This window comes from Condylura cristata, unplaced genomic scaffold, assembly GCF_000260355.1.
Source record: "Condylura cristata isolate star-nosed mole 26May11 unplaced genomic scaffold, ConCri1.0 scaffold00002, whole genome shotgun sequence".
NCBI classification, from domain to species: Eukaryota; Metazoa; Chordata; class Mammalia; order Eulipotyphla; family Talpidae; genus Condylura; species Condylura cristata.
In genome coordinates this window covers 18,631,831-18,654,426 of record NW_004567103.1, presented here as the reverse complement: position 1 = coordinate 18,654,426, position 22,596 = coordinate 18,631,831, and the positions used below count along the sequence as shown (strand labels likewise).

At 37.5% G+C, this 22,596-nt stretch overlaps 1 protein-coding gene across 1 annotated transcript in view; it reads left to right on the top strand.

The window, feature by feature from the left end:
- Positions 1-22,214, top strand: part of CPS1 (carbamoyl-phosphate synthase 1, mitochondrial) — a 112,058-nt gene extending 89,844 nt beyond the window's left edge. The window contains exons 29-38 of the mRNA XM_004674809.1: positions 464-541; positions 2,974-3,081; positions 4,629-4,718; positions 6,043-6,213; positions 8,293-8,367; positions 10,933-11,031; positions 18,832-18,891; positions 19,854-19,966; positions 21,255-21,384; positions 22,116-22,214. Of these exons, the coding sequence (XP_004674866.1) occupies positions 464-541; positions 2,974-3,081; positions 4,629-4,718; positions 6,043-6,213; positions 8,293-8,367; positions 10,933-11,031; positions 18,832-18,891; positions 19,854-19,966; positions 21,255-21,384; positions 22,116-22,214 (1,023 nt within the window). The remainder of the gene's footprint in view (positions 1-463; positions 542-2,973; positions 3,082-4,628; positions 4,719-6,042; positions 6,214-8,292; positions 8,368-10,932; positions 11,032-18,831; positions 18,892-19,853; positions 19,967-21,254; positions 21,385-22,115) is intronic.
- Positions 22,215-22,596: the final 382 nt, after the last annotated feature.

The window sequence follows — 22,596 nt, the reverse complement described above, 5'->3', positions numbered from 1 at the left end:
AATACAACTAAAACAAAATGCTACTCTCCAAAGATGTTTTACAATTTCTATGTAGAGAACTGGTTTAGGAAATTGTTCTTGGAGAAGGTGAGGGTAGGAAGAGAGAAAGAACCTAAACTGATAATAATATATAATTAAAGATAAAGTACAGAGCTTGTTATGATTCTGGAAATAGAGAAGGGACCACATTCTGTCCCTTTGTGAACTCCCTCTTTCCTCTAACTCACCTAGAAGTCTATGTTTCAAATTTCAAAACTTGTGCTCAGTCCACTTAGTACTCAGGCTGGAGAAAAGTAGAAAACAAACTTCTCACTAAACAATTTAGTTAATACATTTATGCAGGTAGGGCTTTTGCATGTTTTCTAAAATATTGTCAAGCACTTACTTAAGGTATGTGACACACTTGCTACTATACACAAGATTTCAGCTAAAAGTTCTGTCCTTCTGTTTTCCTTGATGACAGGAACACCCAGTGGTGCTGACGAAATTTATTGAGGGTGCCCGGGAAGTAGAAATGGATGCTGTTGGCAAGGAGGGAAGAGTAAGTGCTGTATCCCTATATCCTCATTCTTGCCTGATTGTCAAATTATTTTTCTTGGGAATTTTGAAACATAACCCAGATGAGAGTTCATGATTTCTACAAAACAGGTGTTTAATAATAATGGACAAGCTGCTCAGTTAAAAAAAAAAATCAAATTTACTGACAATTCAGTTGATGTGTCATGAGTACCACATTTCCTGTGTTCCATATCATTAGAAAATCTCTTTGATGTTATTCAAAATTAATTATCATCCTGTACTCATCATGCTTTTTGAATAGATTTTCTTCCTCACTTTCTTTTGTCTGTGGATTTCCTTTTATGTTTAGATGGGCATTATAAAAACATCTAATACTTTTCTTTCTGAAGTTTCTAATTGAATTCCTAGTTTGTCTTCTCTTAATGTCTCACCCTCCACCCTTTTTATTGGGTTAATAAAGCAAAACTAAATAAAGTGGGGCAGATGAAGATAATAACAAGAAATTGGCGTACATTGCACACCTTGTAGTGTAATGCTATGAAAGCCTCCGACTTCAGGGAAAAATGAAAATGTAAAGAATCCCTTTCTTTAGTTTGCCGGTCGTGCTAATAAGGCATCGGTGATTTATCTTGAAATGCAGGAAGTTATGTTTTAGGGAATTTATGTCATTTTATTTGCTTTGTGGAAAAATAAAAAGTTGAACTTTTTTTGCTTTTCAGATACTTCAAAACACTACTGAAAATGTTAAGCCTTTTTTATTTATTCTGGCCTTACAGATTAGCTGTTCAAAGTAGGGTTGTGTTATTACATGGGTATGAGTAATAATGGCTTCTCACCACAGAAGCACATAATCCTGAGTTAAAAATACTTAGATAATCATGTTTTCAATCCAGTATCCCCCCAAAGAGGAGAATTTTCTTCATGGTTTTCCCAGATGTGCTCTCAACTATTTTTGGATATGTATAATACACACAACATTATTTTGTTTACCATCTATATACATATATAATGTCTAATTATCTACCTGTCTATGTCTAGAGCATATCATAGATTCATTCTCATGAACTAAGGGTCTGCTTCCCTGGAATTCCTGTCCCTGACCTCCTGGCCTTCAGAGTGTTAGAGCAGATGCTCCCCTTTTTCCAACATTTTAATTATTTACAACTGAGATTAAAATAAGAGGCATATGATCCTACCAACATAGAAGTGAAGAATGTCAGAAGACTGATCTCGAGATGTTAGTAGTTTTCAGATATTGTGCTGGTAGAGAAAAGATGTTCTCATAGTAAGATTTGACTCCAAGCTGCAAGGATATGCAGCTTGATGCAGTTTGATGGAAGCTTCTCGCAGACATTGGCCATTATTTATCATCCTGGAATCCCTCTTTTTGAAATGTTCCAGGTTAGTCATATAATTTTTAAGCAGTTGCAGTCATAAATGGATGCAAAACTCAATGGCACTGCTGTCTCTCTCCCCCCACCCCCATTTCTAGACACTATGAAAGTGAGAGTGTTTTCTGTGCACTAAAAATCATGTCATCTACAGTACATGTTGTCTTTTATCCTTACAAACAATCAATATAAGAGATGTCTTGATTTTCCCACTAATCAGATGGCAAAGTTAAACAGATAAAACACAGTGTCCAAATCCCAGAGCTCAAAAGTGATAACAAGACATCTGAGATTCAAATTTCACCTGCTTATAAATCTAATAAGCAAAACTTTTCTGTAATTTGTTTGCCTTTTACAATCATCTATCATTCTTCCTCACCCTCAGCTTTATCATTTCCCAAAGACATACATATCACTTTGCTTTCAGTTTCTAGTAACTGAAACCACAAACTTTACAGTCTGACAGATAAGTCTTCAAAATCCTGACTGGGCAATGTAGCAGTTGCATATACTTCGGTTATTGCCTTGGTCTCCTGACCACTGAAGTGGGACACAAATATTTTCCTCTTGCTCTCTGCCTCTCTTAAACTTCAGATTAGAGATCTCAAGTCTTTAGATCTCAAGTCTTTAGATCTCAAGTCTTCTTTCTGATAGATGTAAGTTTTTTAATTTACTAGTAACTGATAAATCTAGTTGTTAGTATTCACCTCTTCCATCATTTTTATTTTCCAGTGTCTAAAACAATCTGATATAATCTGACTACACTTTCCAAATGCTTCAGTTTCCTACTTGTCCTTAAAAGTAAATTTTATTTGAATCCAGGCTTATCAATGGAAGAAGAAGATAAGCTCAATTACTTGCATCTGTTCCTAGAGACAATCTGACCTTATACAGGGAGGCCTGGGAAATCTAGAAGTGCAGCAATTCTGCTCCTCTCACCTGAGACTTAGCAAAGCAACTGGTCAATGCTGGAGTCATCTTTTAGAATCAAAGGGGTGGGCAGGACAGTAGTGTCATTGAAGTAAGTGCCTGATGACTCTTTCTAAAATCTTCTTTTGGCCAGGTGATCTCTCATGCAATCTCTGAACATGTGGAAGATGCTGGAGTCCACTCGGGAGATGCTACTCTGATGTTGCCCACACAAACCATCAGCCAGGGAGCCCTTGAAAAGGTCATCCTTTATTAATAAAAATGGGAAAAGCAAAAACAAAAACAACCAGACAAAAAACTAGTTAGCAATGTTGGTTAAATGTAATCATTATGAGGGAAACTTCCTTCATGCTGGGTGAGCTGGGTAATTTAAAGAGAAGAGCTTCTGTTATTGTCCTATAGAACCCATTTGGTTGTTCACTTGGGCAGTGATTCTCTACTTTGGTGTGCTTTCTGATCAACTGTGAAACTTGAACAAAAAGTCCATCCCCACTTTCAGATTCTGTAAATTCTATGCTGAGCCCAGGATTTGCATTTTTAATAACTCCCCTGTGAGGCTACAGCTATTGGTCTGGAGACCATATTTGGATAACTGCTGCTGCTGATGATTCTAATGTTTGAGAACCATGTGTAGGTAGGCCACTATAATGCCATGTTTCTCAGGTAGAAGGTGTACAGCACTCTCCTGAGAAGCTTCTTGAATCAGTGCCGTCACGGTCGGTGCTTAATCTCACCTTAAACTAGCACTTTCTATATGTCTTTTTTTGACCCTTCCTTTGGAACCACAGTGTTAAAGAGCAAGAATGACGACTCTCCCTCAGTACTCAATATGAACACTTAGTTGTATTAAAGACCATCTTTGTAAATGGCCCTGCAGCTGTTCCTCTACTTTTAGGGAACACTCAGGTTCAGTACTGTGAGTGAGTCTTTGCAATAACCCTGTCATCAGACTCCAAGCAGGCCCATCTGACTGTATATTAGGCAAGATTCTGAAAGTGATTCTTTGTTCTCTAATATGAAAATCTCAGGATGCTTTGTAATACCAGTTTCTTGTGTCAGGATAAATGACCTCAAGATTTTAGATGTTCCCAAATCTCTCAGAGCTCAAGATCTCATGGACTCTATTTCCTTTTATAACCAGTTAGGTGCAAACCTCTCTTATTAGTGGAATGAATAAATGAGGAGCCTTTGTTTCTTGCAGTTACCCACCTGGGCACGCGGACTTCTAGGCTCTGATGAGACAGGAACTCCGATATATGACATGCAGGGCCTCCCTGTGAGGAAACATCATTTCATTCTGACCATAATATCTACCCTTGTACAGTCCAGGGCAACAGAAGTGTAACGTAAAAGAAGTCTCTCTGGTCTCCTTACAGTACTATGTAATTTCAGGGCCTGTACCTCTCAGCAGGCAGGTCATTAGATTGATACAGAGTTTGGACTGTGATTCTTGTGCTGGGCCAGAAGACTGAAAGGATTTCATTTAACCTCAAAGTAAAACAGGAATCTACCCAGAGAATACCACTATATGGAGATAGGGACATTTGGCAGAGAGATAATCCTTGTGAAATGAATATATACTATTGTTTTGTGACTGGAAGCCTAATAATGGTTTCTATTGTGATTATTATTTTTGTTACTACTGTCAATATTATGATGGAGATGACTGTATTGGATATATCTCTGTAAAGAGAAACTAAAGGAGCCTAAATTTAGGGGGCTGTCTCCTTTCTACTTTTTTAAAAAAGATAAAATCTGTAACACTGTATCACTGTCCTTTTGATCTAGGTGAAGGACGCTACCCGAAAGATTGCAAAGGCTTTTGCCATCTCTGGTCCATTCAACGTCCAGTTCCTTGTCAGAGGAAATGAAGTCTTGGTAAGATGTGCCAAGGATTTGAGGGGACACCCCTGCTGTGTTAGTCATGTTGGTCTGTGTTCCTCTGGTCATCTTCTCTGTGAACACAACCACAGGGCAATGGAGGCCCCTGCAGCTGTTTGTGTTGTAGTGTGGCATGAATGCAGCACAAAATGCCTGGTTTGTTTGAAGGCACAGGGTCGTGGTGACGTGAGATGTCAGTCACAGATTTGAAAAGCATTTTGATTCACTGGAAGGAAGATCTTTGCATGCCATCTGCAGTTTAATATAGATGGATATAGGGGCTATCATAAAGCAATCTGGACATAAGTGATAAGTTACATGCACTGCAGTCTTGCTTCATTGCTTTCCCAGAGAAGGAAACTGTTGTGGATACTATTTACCAAAACAAGTAGAAAATGTTAAGTCAACTAGATTGCATGTTTGTGAATTTAGTCAATGAGTACTTGATATCAAGTCGATACCAGCCCTGCACAATTATATGGTTGCTACAAAGATGTATACATCTCAGTGTCTGCTCTTACAAGTCTTTAATTCAGCGATGACTGGGAAGAGGGTGAATAGGGAACTAACTGTAACATTGAGTAGAGAGCAATAGCTGGAGGAGGAATGTACCTAAAATGATCCTGTAGTCACAAAACAAAGAGAATATGCCTGCAAGCATGTGTGTCTTTGGTTGTGCATAAGTCTGCATGAGCATGTGTGTTTTTAAGTACCTGATGTAGGTCATAAGAGATTTCAAAGAAAGAGTTTGTAGTTTGAACCAAATCTAAAAGAATGGTTGGGATTTGGACAAGTTTAGGGTACAGAAGAGACATTGCAAGTAGAGCCTCTTTGAAAAAATAATCACATTTGAGGAGATAAAACCTCATTCAGTTTAGCAAGATCATGCTTTCTAGAGATGTAATGGAAAATAGAAAACTACTTGGAAAGTAACTGAGGCCAAGAAATTGGGATATGATAAGATAGAGAAGTCTATAGAAGCAGGAGAGAAGGTCTTCAAGGACGAGTCTTTAATCAGTGGCCAGTGGAAAGCTGATGAATGCTATTCAGTGGGAACCTAGCATTATATGAGCTCTGTATTAAAATGAATCTCTCACCAATGTTGGGGGTGGAACTTGGGAAAGGGGTGGATGAAGGTCATAGCTAAAGATACTGACTGAAAGGAAATCAGTTAACAAAAGTGCCACCTAAGGAGAAGAAGGTGAGGATAAGCCAAATAAGAGCCAGATTCCTGGTCCCTAAGTGACAGGGAGAATATTAATATTGTTGTTACTGACGCTCATCATCTTTTCTCTCCTTTGGCATTTTGCTTTCTCTACAGGTGATTGAGTGTAACCTCAGAGCTTCTCGGTCCTTCCCATTTGTTTCCAAGACTCTTGGGGTAGACTTCATTGATGTGGCCACCAGAGTAATGATTGGAGAGAAGATTGATGAGAAACCTCTCCCAACCCTGGAGCATCCGATTATTCCTGCTGATTATGTTGCAATTAAGGTACCATCTAAAAATCTAGTAGTCATTTTTTAAATTCCAAGGAAATTAATGAAATAATTTTTCATTAACACTTATACTTTACAAACCTCCTAATAAAAGTGCGTCATGCAACTCTAATGCACTATAGACAACTTTATGTGCACTATTGGGCATTCCAAAATATCATTTAGAGTTGCATAATCTTGAAAATGACTAGGTGATTGAATTCTAAACTGTATTTTTGTGGCTGATGCATATAGTGTCAGCTTAGGTGTTAAGCAAAAATTGTTAGGCTATCACTTAACGAGGCCAGAACTTCAGGAACTGATGAATTCTGTAAAAATGTTTATCATGTGTTGTTTGTTTAGGTCTTATACCTTGGCCATCCCTACTTAGTTTCTGCTTTCTTCAGTGGTACACATGTCCTACGTGAATGGTTGATGCAGAAGTTGCTCTTAACAGTGGTACTATGAGAGTAATGAAAATGGTGGCATCTCTATGAAGAGGGACCAGAACTAACTTCTCATATGTATATGTACATTTTAACACTACCTGAGCTAGGAATCCAGGATGCCTCTCTAGCTGCCTCAGTGTACCCATGCATAGAATATTTACAATGTGAACTTTATTTTGAAGGAGAGGTATGAGGTTAAGTGAGTTTTTCCATAAATACGCTAGAATTTTTACATTAAGCACACAATGAAATTAATTTATATTGTGTGATGTATTTACATGACACATATGTGGATGCCTTCAAAAGGTCTCCTATGTATCAGCAACCTCTACATTAATTGGGTTACAGCTGGATCTAACTTGTAACTTACTGTGGAAGCTCTACATCAAAAAATATATTAATCTTACTTAAGTTAATAATTTAAGGATGTCTTGGATTTTATAGTGCATTGAGATGAAATATCACTTTTATGTTGGGGGAGGGTGGCATTTTATTTCTGGAGACTATGACACAGGATGAATTATTAAAGCTTTCAGTGAGAATACATACATACATAGAAATTTTTTGTTTGAGACCAACAAGTACAAGGCCCTGAAAAAATACTTCTTCCACTGGAGATTCCATATATGAATTTCAGATTCATGCATCTTTATTTATAGATGCAGAAATATACACACATATGTGCATATGATAGTTTCTGACTTAAACAATATTGACGGATAGATATGCATTTTTCAGAATGTACTGTATCTTCCAGTCTACTTCTTTCCTAATAATCAGTATATATGAGTCTTGAATTGTTTTTTAAGTTACTTATTCATACCCATTCTTAATATAGCCCTCATAAAATAGGCAGATATCAACATATGAAAACAGAAAACGGTTCAAGAGTGAGAATATATGATAACTTGTTTAAGATGGCCCAGTAAAATGACCCAAAGCAGGAATCTCCATGATAACTTAGAATGATGTCATAATCAAAGGAGGAATAATCTAGACTAGATAAATGGATATAAGCAAGAAACAAGAATTTGGTCTTAGTCAATTCCGCTGATAAAATAAATGAAAAGGAAGCATTCCTATCTATTTTTCACTTCATATGAAAGTTCTGGGCAAAAGTATTTCCAAGAAGAATGGTTTTCAAAGCTTTTTAAGAGGTGTCAACAACAGTTTAATGTCTCAGAAGTCAGCTTACAGCCAGCCATTTCTGGCAAGGTGGCTTTGTTGCAAGTTCAAATGATCAGAACAAGAAGAGGAATGTTTCAAAAGCCTATAAAGAAAAAAAAAATGTGTTTGAACTCTGTGTTTAGGGAGACCAGTGCCCAGGAGATTTACTTTGAAATCACTCCAATAAGAATATGTGTAGGCCAGATTAGACACATTGGCCTAGACTGGTCACAGGGGCCCTATTTACAGAAATAATTTGTGATTATTTAACCCAAGTTTTTGGCCAAGAGCACAAGAAATTCTTGGAACAGAGTTTTAAAGCTATTTTTCAAGACAGATGCTTGGACCAAAGAGAGTTTTTATGTGTCTACCATAGCCTAAATGAATCCTGTGAGAGATGATTCACTAGTATATTTATCTTCTCTTCTTCCTTTTGTACCTTTCACTCACGTATTTTACCTTCCTTTTATTTCTGACAGGCCCCCATGTTTTCTTGGCCCCGGTTGAGGGATGCTGACCCCATTCTGAGATGTGAGATGACTTCCACTGGAGAGGTAACTAGTTAATGAGCCATTAACACTTTAATTAAACTACTTTGAAATGATGGTTTGATGATTTGAATAGAGTGAAATAAATAAGCTAGTAAATGCATGGACTTCTGCTTTAAGAATAAGACTGAAATGGCTTTCCAATTTGAACTAAAGAGAGATTGATTACATATTTAGAAGACAAATTCACATTGCCATATATTTCAGCACGTGAATGTAGTATTTCTGTTCTTAATTCATTGAGGACATTGAGGACATCTTTCTAAATAATTATCTCTGGATTTTTCTTTTTATTTGATGGTGCTCAAATCCCTCTTTAAGAGCAGCATCCCCCAAAACATTTGTAACTGTGAAATTAAATCATTTGCTTCTATCTAGCAATATGTAGAGTGATTGTGCAGCATGGGAAAGCTCATGGACCTAGACACCAGGGAATCTGCAGATCTGTGCAAAATCTCAGAACTGCTTTGAAAACGACTTGTACCTCCCAAGGATTCTCTTAAAAACTATAAAGTGACTGGCCACTGGATGTCCCTCTTCACTTGTGTTGGGACTCTGTCAGTTGAAGGTTTCTTTAATAATGTAAAATGTGTTTCTTGTAGAGAGCTGTCAGCTTCTAGAAAGTTCTCTACATGTCAGTGTCAGGACATTTTATGAATCACCTAGCCCTTGACAGACTTACTAGATACAACCTTCAGATTCTCATCAGTGCACATCGGAGTGGCAACATCAGACTGAGGCATCATTGTTTTCTCTTGGTATTAAGGAAAGCCTGAAAGGGGAAAATATTTAATTGCAACAAAAATCGTGATGTTTTATATGGTTGCCTGGCTACGAGCAAAATCTGTGATGAGAAGCCAAGTGAAGCGGGAAGGCGGGCAGTGAGGAATAAATGGCTATCTTGTTTGTATTTGGATTGATGATTGCCTACTCTTAGCTCCTTTGCTGCTGCTTTTAAATTAATAGGTAATAAAATCCATCTTTAAAATGAGGGACCTGTATTATGCTCCTAGTTTTTGAGGGAGATTCTCTTGAAGTTCCTCTTGATCCCATGGCCACTCAGTAGAGGGGATGTTTCAGCCAGTTCAGGGTAGGGATCTGGACAGATGTCTTCTTTCATGGAAACTCTATTTTCAGTGCCTTTGTCCATTCTGTTTCCGGATATACACTATTAAAGTTGTTAAATTATGGAAATATGAAAAAACAGAATTTCAGCTCTCCCTTTCTTGTATTTGTTTCGGAAGTATGGAGAAAAATTCTTCCCTCATCAGTAGAATCACTTTTTGAAGTGTCACCAGTGTGATATTATGAGGCCCTATTTCATAATTGAAATCAGTATAATAATTCTAACTTAATGAAATGTCAATTGTGCTTCAAAAAGATAGTTTCAGTGGTTTATTGTGGGGTTGAGTGAACCTTTAGCTCCTGATCTACTTAAGGGGCATTTTATCTTGCTAGCAGTGAAATGGGAATGTTAGTCATAATCTCATAACATAATCCACACTTGCAAATCAATTTGCTGTGTTTTTTGCAGAAAACTGTTGAAACCACTTATGTTTCATTCTGTCTACACTTACGATGGTTACCCAGTTTCGTTTAGTAGAATTTGGGTTCTGCTAAGTTAAGCTGACATTAGTTAGTTGACCAGTACTTGACTAATGCATGTATTTACTGTGGAGTGAAAAGCAGCGTGTTCTGGTGGGCAGCTGAAGGTCGTAGTCATGAAAACATTCCTTTCCCAGTGAGGGAGTCATTTTCTGAAAGAATGAAGTTAGCCTTCAGTGTTATTCACTCTAATGGCGGTTCTGAACCTGTGCCAAATGATGTTATGCATCACAGAGTCTACTGCCATCATACTCAGATACACTTCTTGTTCCATAGTTAGGTGGCCATTTGACTTGAGTTACATAGCAGCACAATTAACCTATAAGAAGCTTTTGTATAGCCTCACATTGTGTGTTGGTTTGGAATTGTTTATTACCATAAGTGAGGTATACAGGATTAGTAGCTAGGTATTTTGCCTCATTTAGGAAAATGATTTTTTGAAAAAGAATAAGCTCCTTTGAAATTTTCATGGATTTATTGAATTTCTCGGATTTCTTTCTCATAATCTGTATGAAATGACTCCTAACCAATTGAACAGCAGTTATATATTTCACTACTGATCCATGAATTCACGCACTGCTGCAGAGCAAACACGACATATACTGTTATTTAAACATTAAGTCATATTAACATTTGGTAACTCACCACATTATGCAGCAGAAGCTGTGATTTGTATCCAAATAACTCACAGTAGAATCCAGTTATGTTGCTCCATGGAGTGTTGTTGGATAGAGAAAGAATTGCTTATTCATTCATTATGGTTAATTAAAAACATAAGATACTTTGCCCTGGCCAGCCTTTTAATCCCAGGTTGCATGGTTTTTGGGCAACTCAATAAAATCTAGCAAAGGAGCATACACGTTAAGTGCTTTCCATTTATATTTGTTTCTGTTTTTGTTTTCCTAGTAGGGGTGGATGACTGTTATTTGCTTCCTTTCATTTTATTTTCCACTCATCCCTAAACAGGTGGCTTGCTTCGGTGAAGGCATCCATTCAGCTTTCCTAAAGGCAATGCTTTCCACAGGATTTAAGATACCCCAGAAAGGCATCCTGATTGGAATCCAGGTAGGTGGTGTGTGATGGTGTTTGTGCCCATGGGGTGAGCACATGCTGGGGGTGGTGGGGGCAGTCTTCTTAATTGTACTATAGGAGAGGGGAGAGTTATTTTAAGTTCCCCTGAAGAAAACAGCAACCTCTGGAAGGAATGTTCATTTGGTCTCAGTAGATTCCCTGAATTTTGCCTTTTTCTGTTGCAGTAGCCAACATAAATAAATGAAGACATAAAGACAAAGAAAAAGTCTCCACTTCAGGGTAGTCGTTCTGAAAGGAATGTATGGCATATTAAAAAAGAATATTTTCATTATTTCTCTACATCTTTTCTATGTTTTGCTCTTAGTTCTTCCTCCTCAGTCCCTGAAAGTTAGCTTTCCCTAAGGCTGGGAGCACCTCTTCTTTTTCTTTTTCTGTGTATATCTTTGATTTTTCCCACTGTGAACTCCACGCCTACAGTATCCACTCTCCTTTCTGTAACCATTCACCTTTAAATCTTCATCTTCAGCCTTTTCACGTTTCCAGCAATCTATTGGAGTCTTGTCTCAGGATGTCTCAAACTCAGCATGTCCCCAACTGAAGTCATATTAGTCACCTTTTTGTCTCTGTTTCTTCCTCTCATTCATTCACTCCTTCATTCATTCACATTTAAATCTCTACTAAATGTCAGATTCAAAGTTGAAAAAGTCAAGGGCATTATTTTAGAAATGTTTTATGCCTAATCTTCCACAAAGAATTGTAGTTTCTTTAAGGATAGAGTTTTAATGTGTTTAAGAAAGTAGCATATCCTGGAGTACAGGAACCCCAGTGGAAGATCTTGAAATATTATTTAGTAAGACTTCTAGGTCAAAGCAGGTGAAATAATTATAAGTGAATATGTTCACTCAATGAGCAAGGCAAAACTGGTTAATTAATGAAAATCAAATATAAATCTTGAGGCAAAATGGAAGCCAGCAAGTTTCTGTTACTCCTGGTAATAATTACTGAGAAAATGTGCAAACTGTCCTATTCCTAAGTTTCCTTAAAAAGTGCTAGGTGCTCCCCATCTGGTCACTCACTTTCTTTTGGGAATAGTAATTCTGGGGTCTGGTCATTTATATCACCCCTGCTATTCTTTTAATAAGCTCAAACCCTTCATGGTTACATAAAAATCAATAAAAATATAATTAAAATAGTACCTGGTATTCTCAAACCAGTGGGTGATCATTATACATGGCATTTTATTAGGATGTCTTAATATCAGTAAATTAGACTCTGGAGACTGAATGGGTAGTGACTTTGGAGAAGTTTCTGCAAAGGATAACTTGAGATTTTGTGCCTTAAACGTGCCAGAAGGGCGATGGTGAACAGTTAGAGCAGAGGCTAACAAGATGACTTGTAATTGCAAAGCTTAATGGCAGTTTAGAGACAAATCACTCCATATGAGAGACTCATCACGTTATGAATGGGTATTAAGCATTATTAAGTCACAAGTATAAGAGTATTTGCCCACCTTCTAGTTATGGCCTAAAGTTTAATGTGAGACCTGGGGGCATTCAGAGGAGTCTGTGCCCTTTGCTCCGTCTTCACAAGGAATCGTCACAGGGCTAACATTTTAAAATAGCAGTTTAAGAAGGCAGTGATGTATAAAATTGTGCTTTGTTTGGTTCCAGTGCTGCAGGGAAATGTGAGGCCAAAATTAATTTGATTCCTATGAAGTATTTGTGTGAGTCTGGCATCAGCTTAACAGAAATTTTGCTTTGCAAGAAAAAAGGGTTTTGTAGGGAAAAAAGAGTTCTCAAAAAATAACATGGTTTCTGTCTATTGAAATTCTGTTACTCAATGTATTATTTTTCAAGAAATGAATGTTCCAATAGCTGCATGACTGACTGCAAAGAACTGCCTCCCTGTGCATGAGTGTATAATGTTCAGCATTTAAATATCTATAGACATATTTAATTAAAATTAATATTTGTAAAATATACTTTTAACTTCAATGTATATTTATCATTAATATATGTACACAGTAATTACAAAGTTAAAATGTATATTTATTGTACATATACTTTTATTATGTTTCATTAAATATCTACAATGTGGCAAAATTGACCTCTAAGCCTCTGCAGATGGATCAGCATCTTTTCTTGACCTACTTTATATGGAAGGCAAGGAAAAATCTGTCTCACCAACAGTTAATGTAGAGTCTCTCCATTATTCTGTGAGGATTTTTATTTGTAGTGATTTTTTTTTTAAAGTGTACCCTTATGTATTTATCTGAACAATGATGTGACCGCTTGTCTAATTCGAGGGTTAATAGCTACAAGGTTCATGTGACTATCATATCAGAACAGAACCAAATGTAATCTCAACTTTTTACCCAAGTTTCATAGCAACTCTCAGTAAAGTTATTGGAAACATGAAATCCATCTTTCAGGGTATATCATGATTTTTTACCACTTTCTTGTACATGACTCTACTTAGTCAGAAGACATCATATTAATACAGTAGAATGTGTAATGTCAGCACTGACATAGATAAGTATTGCTAGTGTAAGAATGGTGGTTAAGTCCAGTAAATAGATTGAAAAGTATTAACCTATATAACAAAGTTCTAAGACCATAAGTTCACAGTATAATTGTTGATTTCTTAGTATAATTGTTCAGTTAGTAGGATGTGTAGAAGTCACTTACAGAACAGCATCGCTAACCCGCACTGCACAGTTAATTTACTTTATTATTTCTTTGTATCTAAATTGGGAGGATGGTGAATAACTGTCCTATTTATTTGAGGTAAGGATCTTGTTTGTTTTTTTCCTCCCAACTACCTAACTCCCTGCTATGAGTAGAAGAATTAATGAAGATACCTTGATTCATTAATTTTTCAAACAGATTCCATGAGAAAAATGGAGAAAAGAGAAATATGGAAGAGAGATAAAAGTGTTTGAAGCAGGAAACTTTTTTTTCCTTATTGTTGATCATGTAGAACATATTTAAGTAGTAAAGTCTTACTAGTACATACTAGTCACTTCTTAATATCTGAAGAGTGGATTGTGTGTGTGTCTGTGCATGCAGGTACGTGTGTACATACATTGACACCATGACAATCTTCCTATTTTTTTTTAGATGTATTTATGCATACAGAATTAGGGTACAGGCCAGAAGTGCAGGGGAAGTGAGGGGATTCATCAGAGACAGAGTGGGGAGCAGAACAGGCCAACTGACGAAATACATTGCTGAGGGGAATAGCAGGCAGGTCAGGAGAGGTCTGCTGCGTCATGTGGGTCATCTCCGTGGTGAGGATCGAACTCATGCTAAAGTGGCTTTAGCTTCTTAGTGCTGTGCTTTACCCCACCACACCACCAGAGAGAGCCCTTCCTAAATTTTTATTTCTCTCTTCTTTCCCATCTTACTCCTGTACACAAACAGATCCTTAAAGTTAAATTTCTGCTTTCTCAAAGTTAAATACTATGAGTCAAATTACCTGGGGAACTTGAAAAACTCATAACATCGATCCTGTGCAACTAGGAATCGGGGAAAATACCAAGATTTACATTTTGTCAAAGGATCTTTGTTAACAGTTACAGCCATTGTGTCACCACCCAACAGCATGGAGCCCAATGTAAGACAGTGCAGGTTTATATGGCAACACAAGTGTCCTATTTTCCTCGTCCCATCAGAATTTATTTTTAGTTGCTGTGAGTCGACAGTCTGCCTTGTTTTGAAATTTTCTGGAACACCCTTTCACAGTAAGTGATTTGCTCTAGAGCAGATTAAGAGCACTGGCCGTCCCCCGTCTGATTGGGCTACTCCCTGGTGCTTGTGGAGTATGAGCGCTATCTTGACACGAGTGCTTCAGCAGCGCTCAGAAACACAAAGCAAGCATTTTGTTTGAAACGGACAGCTTCAAGTGACATGAATAATCCTTTCTCTCCCATTTGGAATCATTAGGAACAACCATAGAGTTGTCAGTCCAGTCGTCCTCAGAGTTCACCTGCATCATACAATATAACTTGGCTGTCTATTCTGCAGCCATAAGTAAGCTTAATTGGCATTATAATTTTCATATTAAGCTTATATATATATGTATATACATACATATGTGTATATATATAATTTGTAAACTTTATTATAAACACTTTTAAGAAAATAGATCAGCTTGTACTTTTCACCTTTAGTAACAAATGGTTTCCTACCCAGGTATTTTCAATCACCTATTAAATCTGGGGCTACTCAGATGCAAGCTGACAGCTGTAATTTCTTTTTGTAGAGAGGCTGTTTTATGTGTCACAAGTGTTCAATACATGTTTGATAGAAGTTTATAATGTGGCTATGAAAGCCAACACCCAGGCCATAAGGCAGAGTGGTTCCCTGGCTGGGAACTGCCAATACTGTCATGTCAGATATTTATCTTTTCCACTTGGGGGACAGCACCGCAACAGCTCCATAATGAGGTTCTGACTGGTATCTGCAGTTCTTAGAGGACTTTCTGACTTATTTTACTTTAAAATGGCAAAGAAAAAAGTTACATACTAGTGCTCCTCCCTAAACACTATTCTTTGTGACACTTGACCAAGGTTAAATGCATTTTCTTCTCAGATTATAAAAATGAAGGTTGTTCCTTTTATCCCCTATTTTCTGCTATTCTTAAACTCAGATATATATCAGAATCACCTGGAGGGTTTGTTAAACTACAGATTACTAGGATCCATGCCCAGAGTTACTGATTCTATAGATCTATAGTAGAGTCCAAATTTTCACGTTTTGATCAAATTCCCAGGTGATGCTAGAGCCAGGTGGATCCCATTTTGAGAACCATCATGCTTGTGAAGTTATTTCAGATAGCTCATTCAACAGTATGTTGTTTTGCCAAAGATTATCCATGGTTTTTGCTAGGTGAAAATTTAAGAAATTGGGAATAGTTCAGTGCATTATTAATATTTAATTAGTCCATATGTGTTTGTGGGACAACACATATGGACTAATGTGATTTGATGCCTGTTTAAGTATGTTCTGTGTTTAGCAGATAATTATGATGCAATGTTACCTGTTTGGGGGTTGCTTAACAAGATTCAGAAATGTGTTTTGAATATTCTGTGTATATTTGCTATCTTTCAAGGAACTTTAAACATGTGATATATATCCGAAGAGCTGTGATCTTATACTTCCCAGTCATATATAGTGTTGTAATCATATACAGTTTCATACATAAACCAATGTATATTACCTAAAATGCCATCTGACTCAATCCCATGCTTTCTAAGCTGGATCTAATTTGAACAAATGATTGCCCTGTTCTTTTGCCTAACTTATCCTTAAAGAGACAGTCACATACTTAATTATGTTGTCCTAAAATCACTAAGAGTTACTCTCTTTATAGATATTATTTTATTTTGTAATGTCCAGTTGTAAGTTTTTTGCATGCCAACCCACTTTTCCCCCCCTGCTTGGCCCTAAACAGAAATGGAAAGCTACTATCCAGGGCACAGTTAAAATTCATGTTCTAGAACTCTGTCATGAATAACCCCTGAGCATGCCTTAGATGAGATTCATCCAGTTGCATTTATCTTCTCTATTTGCCAATAGTTTCCTCTCCTAAAACTGCAGTTGTGGGATCGAGAGGGCCAGGATCTGAAAGAATTTTATATTTGAACATAGCCTTTGGGGTCTTTTCCTAGGACTTAGATCTGTTCTCAGGAAGTCTCTGCAAGTAAATATTAGGAGTTTTTATGGGCTGTACATTATCAAAATTGTGCAACAATCTTTTTGTGTTTTGTTAGCACATTTCTTAGTTTCTCTAAAACTCTGAATGAGATCATATCCATGACATTTTTAACCCATCATTAATATGACTTCTAAGCAGATTACAAAACATTTACTAAAGCAATCAAATCAATGCCACCTGTTTATAAACATTTTACAAAAGAAAACAGTCCAAGTGCATTTAAAGCAGGATGAGTATGCTTTTAACTGTGTACAGGTTTGAATACTCTTTATCCTGATTAGTCGGACACTCATGTTAATGAGATTGAAGTTAAGATTTGATCTTTGGGTAGGTCATTTGTCTCCATTTTCTTTCACTCATGCCATTGTCTTGCAAATACTAGTTTTTGATGACAGGGAAGAGCTATGTAGAGAACATGGAAAACACTGATGATGATGGACAGGGGTCCAGGATGGACAGGAACTGGACCTAGCTGGATTCAGCTGAGACTATAGGAAGGTCACAAAAATGGACTGTGAGAAAGTATCTGAATAGTGTGATGGAATATAAGGTTCACTCATCTAGTAGGAAGAGATACATGAAAAGAAGTCGGTTTGTCTTTTAAGTACGACAGCGAGGCTTGAACCTAGAGTGCAGGGGTAGGAATCTACTCTCTGGGGAGCTGAAAAATATTTTTTTTTTAAAGATTTATTTATGTGTACATACAGAACTGGGGTACAGGCCAGAGGCTCAAGGGTGGTGAGAGGCTTCACCAGAGGTAGTGGGGAGCAGAACAGGCAGATCGACAAGTACACTGCTGAGGGGAGCAGCGGGCGGGTCAGGCGAGATCTGCCACGCCATGTGGTCACCTCCGGGGCAGGCGGGAATCGAACTCATGCGGAAGCGGCTTTAGATTCTCAGTGCTGTGCTTTAACCCGCTGCGCCACCAGGGAGGGCCTGAAAAATATTTTTAAGTAATAATAGTTAATATGTAACAAAACTTATTAATGGGTCAATAACAGGATACTGTACTAGAGCTTAAGTAGTGCTTGAATATAGCACACTGAATGTTTATAACAACCCTGCGATATTCATACTGTTACTGTCTTCATTTAACAGATGAGAAAAGTGCATGCACAGCGGTTAAGTTTCTCAAGTATACACAGTTTATTATGGATTTCAATAGGGAAATATATAGCATCACTGTCTTAAAAATGAAGTACTAGAAAATCAAAGACAAACTTTATTTTTAAAGATTTATTTATTTATGCATACAGAACTGGGGTACAGGCCAAAGGTACAGGGGTGGTGAGAGGATTCACCAGAGACAGTAGGGAGCAGAACAGGCAGATCAAGGAAATACAATGCTGAGGGGAGCAGTGAGCTGGCCAGGAGAGGTCTGCCATGCCATGTGGGTCACCTCTGGCGCAGGTGGAGATCAAACTCATGCTGAAGTGGCTTTAGTTTCTTAGTGCTGTGCTTTAACCCGCTGTGCCATCAAGGAGGGCTCAAGACACAAACATTTTTAAGCACACACTGCTAGAGAAAGAGTTGAAATGCAGTTATATTTTTTATTATATTTATATTATTATATTATTCATATATTATATATTTTATATTTTCTCTAAGAAAATATAAAACTGAACTTGAAATGATTGCCTTCTTATAGGGAGGCTGCAGTAGGTACTAGAACAGGGCCAGTTATTGAATGGCAGTACAAAGAAGAACTCAACAGTTAGATCACATGCAGCACATGGCACATCTGACAAGACTGCCCAGGTGCTGAGCTCCTACCAGGTGTCCTTAAATTCCCCATGGCCATGAGAAGGGTTTGTGCAGAACCAGAGTGCACCTGAAACTACAGATAGTAAGTAGATTAAGTTGGGAGTGAAGGAATTTGAGCATAAGATAGCAGAGGGCAAGAAAATGTGGTTAGAATTTTATATATGCTGGAATTAAGTAAGAACTTGTATTCACCACAGGAAGATCCAAGGATTAAACTTGTCACCGTGACATATAAAGTACGTAGTAGTATTTGTATTGCCGTATATGATGGTCTGATGGAATAGCTCATGGCATGTGACTAAAAAGCGTGTGTATATCTACAAAATGAATTTTGTTGAATTTTATTTTCAGCAATCATTCCGTCCAAGATTCCTTGGTGTGGCTGAACAGTTACACAATGAAGGTTTCAAGGTATGTGATATTAATTTTTTACAAGTAGCTTTCTGGCAACCCTGAAATCTAGCCACAAGAAAGAACATTGAAGAACCATTCAGAGTGAAATAATTAAAACTAAGACCTTTCAACCTGAAAGGTATAATAATTTGTTGATTTCAAAACATCAATGCAATAAAGTAACTAGAAAGATTAGTTAAATTTTAACAAAATTGCTACACACTTAAAGTGTGCCAGGTAAAATCTTAGATTACATAGGTATGAGGCAAAGTCCTCATGCATTTGATGTATTTTCCCTTTTCTTGTTTTCAGATGAAATGATAGTTTCCGGATGTTATAGCTATAAGTAAAACTCTTTGCCCTGAATACCTTCACACAGAGCCTGGTTCAGCTCAGGGTAGGGCTCTGGGCATGAAGTTTTGTTGACCTGCAGACAGTGAACTCCCCATCATGAATAATCCTGATATTTCTGCCCTATTAAAGCAGTACAATTGAGTTTCTTCAATTTTTTCCTCACTAAAACAGTCTTCTGCCTTCAGTTTCTGAGTCCAGGTCTCTATTCATGGCAACCTCTTGCTTTGCATACTTACAAGTTGTTTTAACCTTAACTTTTAGTTTTTAAAGATTTATTTATTTATGCGCATAAGAACTGGAGTACAGGCCAGCAGTATGGAAGGTGAGCGGATTCACCAGAGACAGAATGGGGAGTAGAATGGACAGATCTAATGAATATACTGCCGAGGGGTGCAGCGGGTGGGTCAGGAGAGGTCTGCCACACCATGTGGGTCAGCTCCCTGGCAGGGATCGAACTTGTGCTGCAGAGGCTGTGGCTGGCTTCATAGTGCTGTGCGTCAACCCGTTGCACCACCTGGGAGGGCCTTCCACTAATCTTTAAATGGCGCATGTGTGCCAGTAAGCTTCTGTCCTCCATGCAAGCCTTCCCTGTTGTACAGTAACCAATTTTTCCATTTTAAATGCAGCTCTTTGCCACGGAAGCCACATCAGACTGGCTCAATGCCAACAACGTCCCTGCCACCCCAGTGGCATGGCCGTCTCAGGAAGGAAAGAATCCCAGCCTCTCCTCCATCAGAAAGTAAGGCCTGGGCCGGCTGTTTTCTGAGATAGTAATGTAGAAAGATAAATCTTGGGAATAGTATGAATCCAAAACCTTATCCCTCTAGTACAGGTCTTAGTTAACCATTTTAAGATAAGTAAACTTGTGGATGGTCATAAAATTTGCTGTTGTCAATCTTCCTATTATTATAGAACTTAAAATTCCATATGTATACTTGCTGACATGTAACAACTTTCAAAATAATTCCTAATGTGGATACCAAGAAGTGAAGACATAGAGACTATAATATAGTCCTTTATATGTCATGACAGACTGCATTGTGCATCTGTGTATAACAAAAGTAACCTCGCTCAGTTGTATTCCCCTGAGTTGAATCATGAAAAAAAGCAGTTTATTGAGCAGTTGCTATATGCAGCAGACAAGTGCTATGATAGTGTCATCCATTGGTTTACCTAACTTGACGCTCTTTGACTGGTTACTTATTATGACTTTATTTGTGTTATCATTAGAAATTGCATGTCACATTACTTCAGTATACTATATGAGCCTTCAGGAGCCTCATTACATTCATGCTTTTGAACCAGGTGGCATAGGTGTACAGCACATGATTCTGGGCTGCCCCAGGATATTACAGTCTATGAAATGACTAAGTCATACCAAATTCTATTAAATATACTGTTTTAGGACTTTTAACCTATAACTCATTGTGAAATTAGTAAAAGAAGGGCAAATTGGGCCTTAGGAGACTTTCAGTGATTCTCTAAGTCAGTTGTGTGGAGCTCTGTAAAACAATGATTAGCCCTACTTCATGCTTTTAACATTGAAATGTTTCCTAGTGTGTATAGCAAACATCCCAGAAACAGAATGTGAGATGATTTAATTCAAAAGGAGGTGACCTATGTTCTTGTAGCTTCCACTGAGAGACACTGGGAAGCAGACAGTGAAAAGCTGTCAGTGTGGAGAGAGGAATGTGAATGAAATGTCTAATGTGCTGAAGGAATTACCTCCTTGTAAAATAAGAAAGTATCTATCAAATCGCTCACTCTGGTTATGGACAGATGGCACTTTAAAGAGAAAGTAACCATCTATTCCTTTAGTTCAGCTTTCACCAGTTTTCTTTCAAGAACATAAGACATTACAAGTCACAAATGAGTGTAATTTGAGCACGGACCTGGGCATAGAGGAGGGAAGGTGGCAGTCAGCTCCAGGTGGCATTGACTTAGTGGAGGATACTAATTTATTTTAGCATTCTAAAAACTTATTTTAAAATTATATACACTTTTGTTTCCTTTGTTTATTCTTAAAGATTGATTAGAGATGGCAGCATTGACATGGTGATTAACCTCCCCAATAGCAACACTAAGTTTGTCCATGATAATTATGTGATTCGGAGGACAGCTGTTGATAGTGGAATTGCTCTCCTCACTAACTTCCAGGTATGTTCTTTTCCTCAAATACAGACTGCATGAGGGTCTTATTTTTGTATCTTTCTTAAGAGTCTTCTGTAATATATGCATATCTCACTTCTCATGACATTCAGCATGGATCAGAGTTTCTAAAAAGAACCTGAAATAATCTAAAATAATGATGCCATTATGATAGGTCATGACTTTGCTGAGATATTTGATGAAGAAGTTGTTGAGATAATCAAAAGCTAGAAATAGCCATGACTTTCTCATTAGCCATATAATTATCCTTTTAATAAAAAATTGTGTGTATGAAATAAAGATAAAGACATTTATTTTATTATTTTTAAAGGAAAGTCACCACATAAAAGCAACACTATAATTATGATTAAAGATGAAGATATAGTACAAGCTCTTGTCCCATTCTCAGAAAATAATCACGTGAGCTATGTCTAGACCTCCCCAATTTATCTCAGGGAGAACTCTCCTACAACACTCATCAAAATTTCTGCCCATCGTTATATTTTTTCTGAGTCATTTTCAATCCCCATGGCAGGGGTGGATGGGAGAAAGCTTATTCATGGTGGGATCTGAGATACAGAAGGAAGTGTATTTCTGTTAAATAAAAAATTGTATCTTTTACCCTACATACACCCTTTTGAAAATTGGGAGCAGGAACTGTGACTTCTCACTTCTGCTTCCTTAAACATTCACTTTCATATGATGTTGGTTGATTAAAATTCCTCTTCTTACATTTTCAGGTGACCAAACTTTTTGCTGAAGCTGTGCAGAAATCTCGCCATGTGGACTCCAAGAGTCTTTTCCACTACAGGAAATACAGTGCCGGAAAAGCTGTATAGAGCAGTGGAAGTCCAGCTCCATTCTGAAATCAACCCGCCGTGTTTGCTCTAAAGGGACTGATTCCCCACTTTCTCTCCCAGAGACAAATATGGATTCTAACTTCATTTCAGTTTACTTAGTTATGCCTTAGTATTCTTTCCTTTCATAATTGAATTGTTAGTCAGTTTTCAAGAACCTTATTCAAAGAGTCCTTCCGAAGTAACTTTTTCTTCATGAGACTTCACCCATTGACTAATTCCTTATTTTTGGTGGACTAAACTTACCTATGTGCTTATTTGCAGCTAACATGTTATGGTGCTGATTAATGATGATCAAGGTAGAACAAGTGGCTGCTCTATCTCTGAACTTCCTATATATACTTTAAAAACATTATTGTCATTG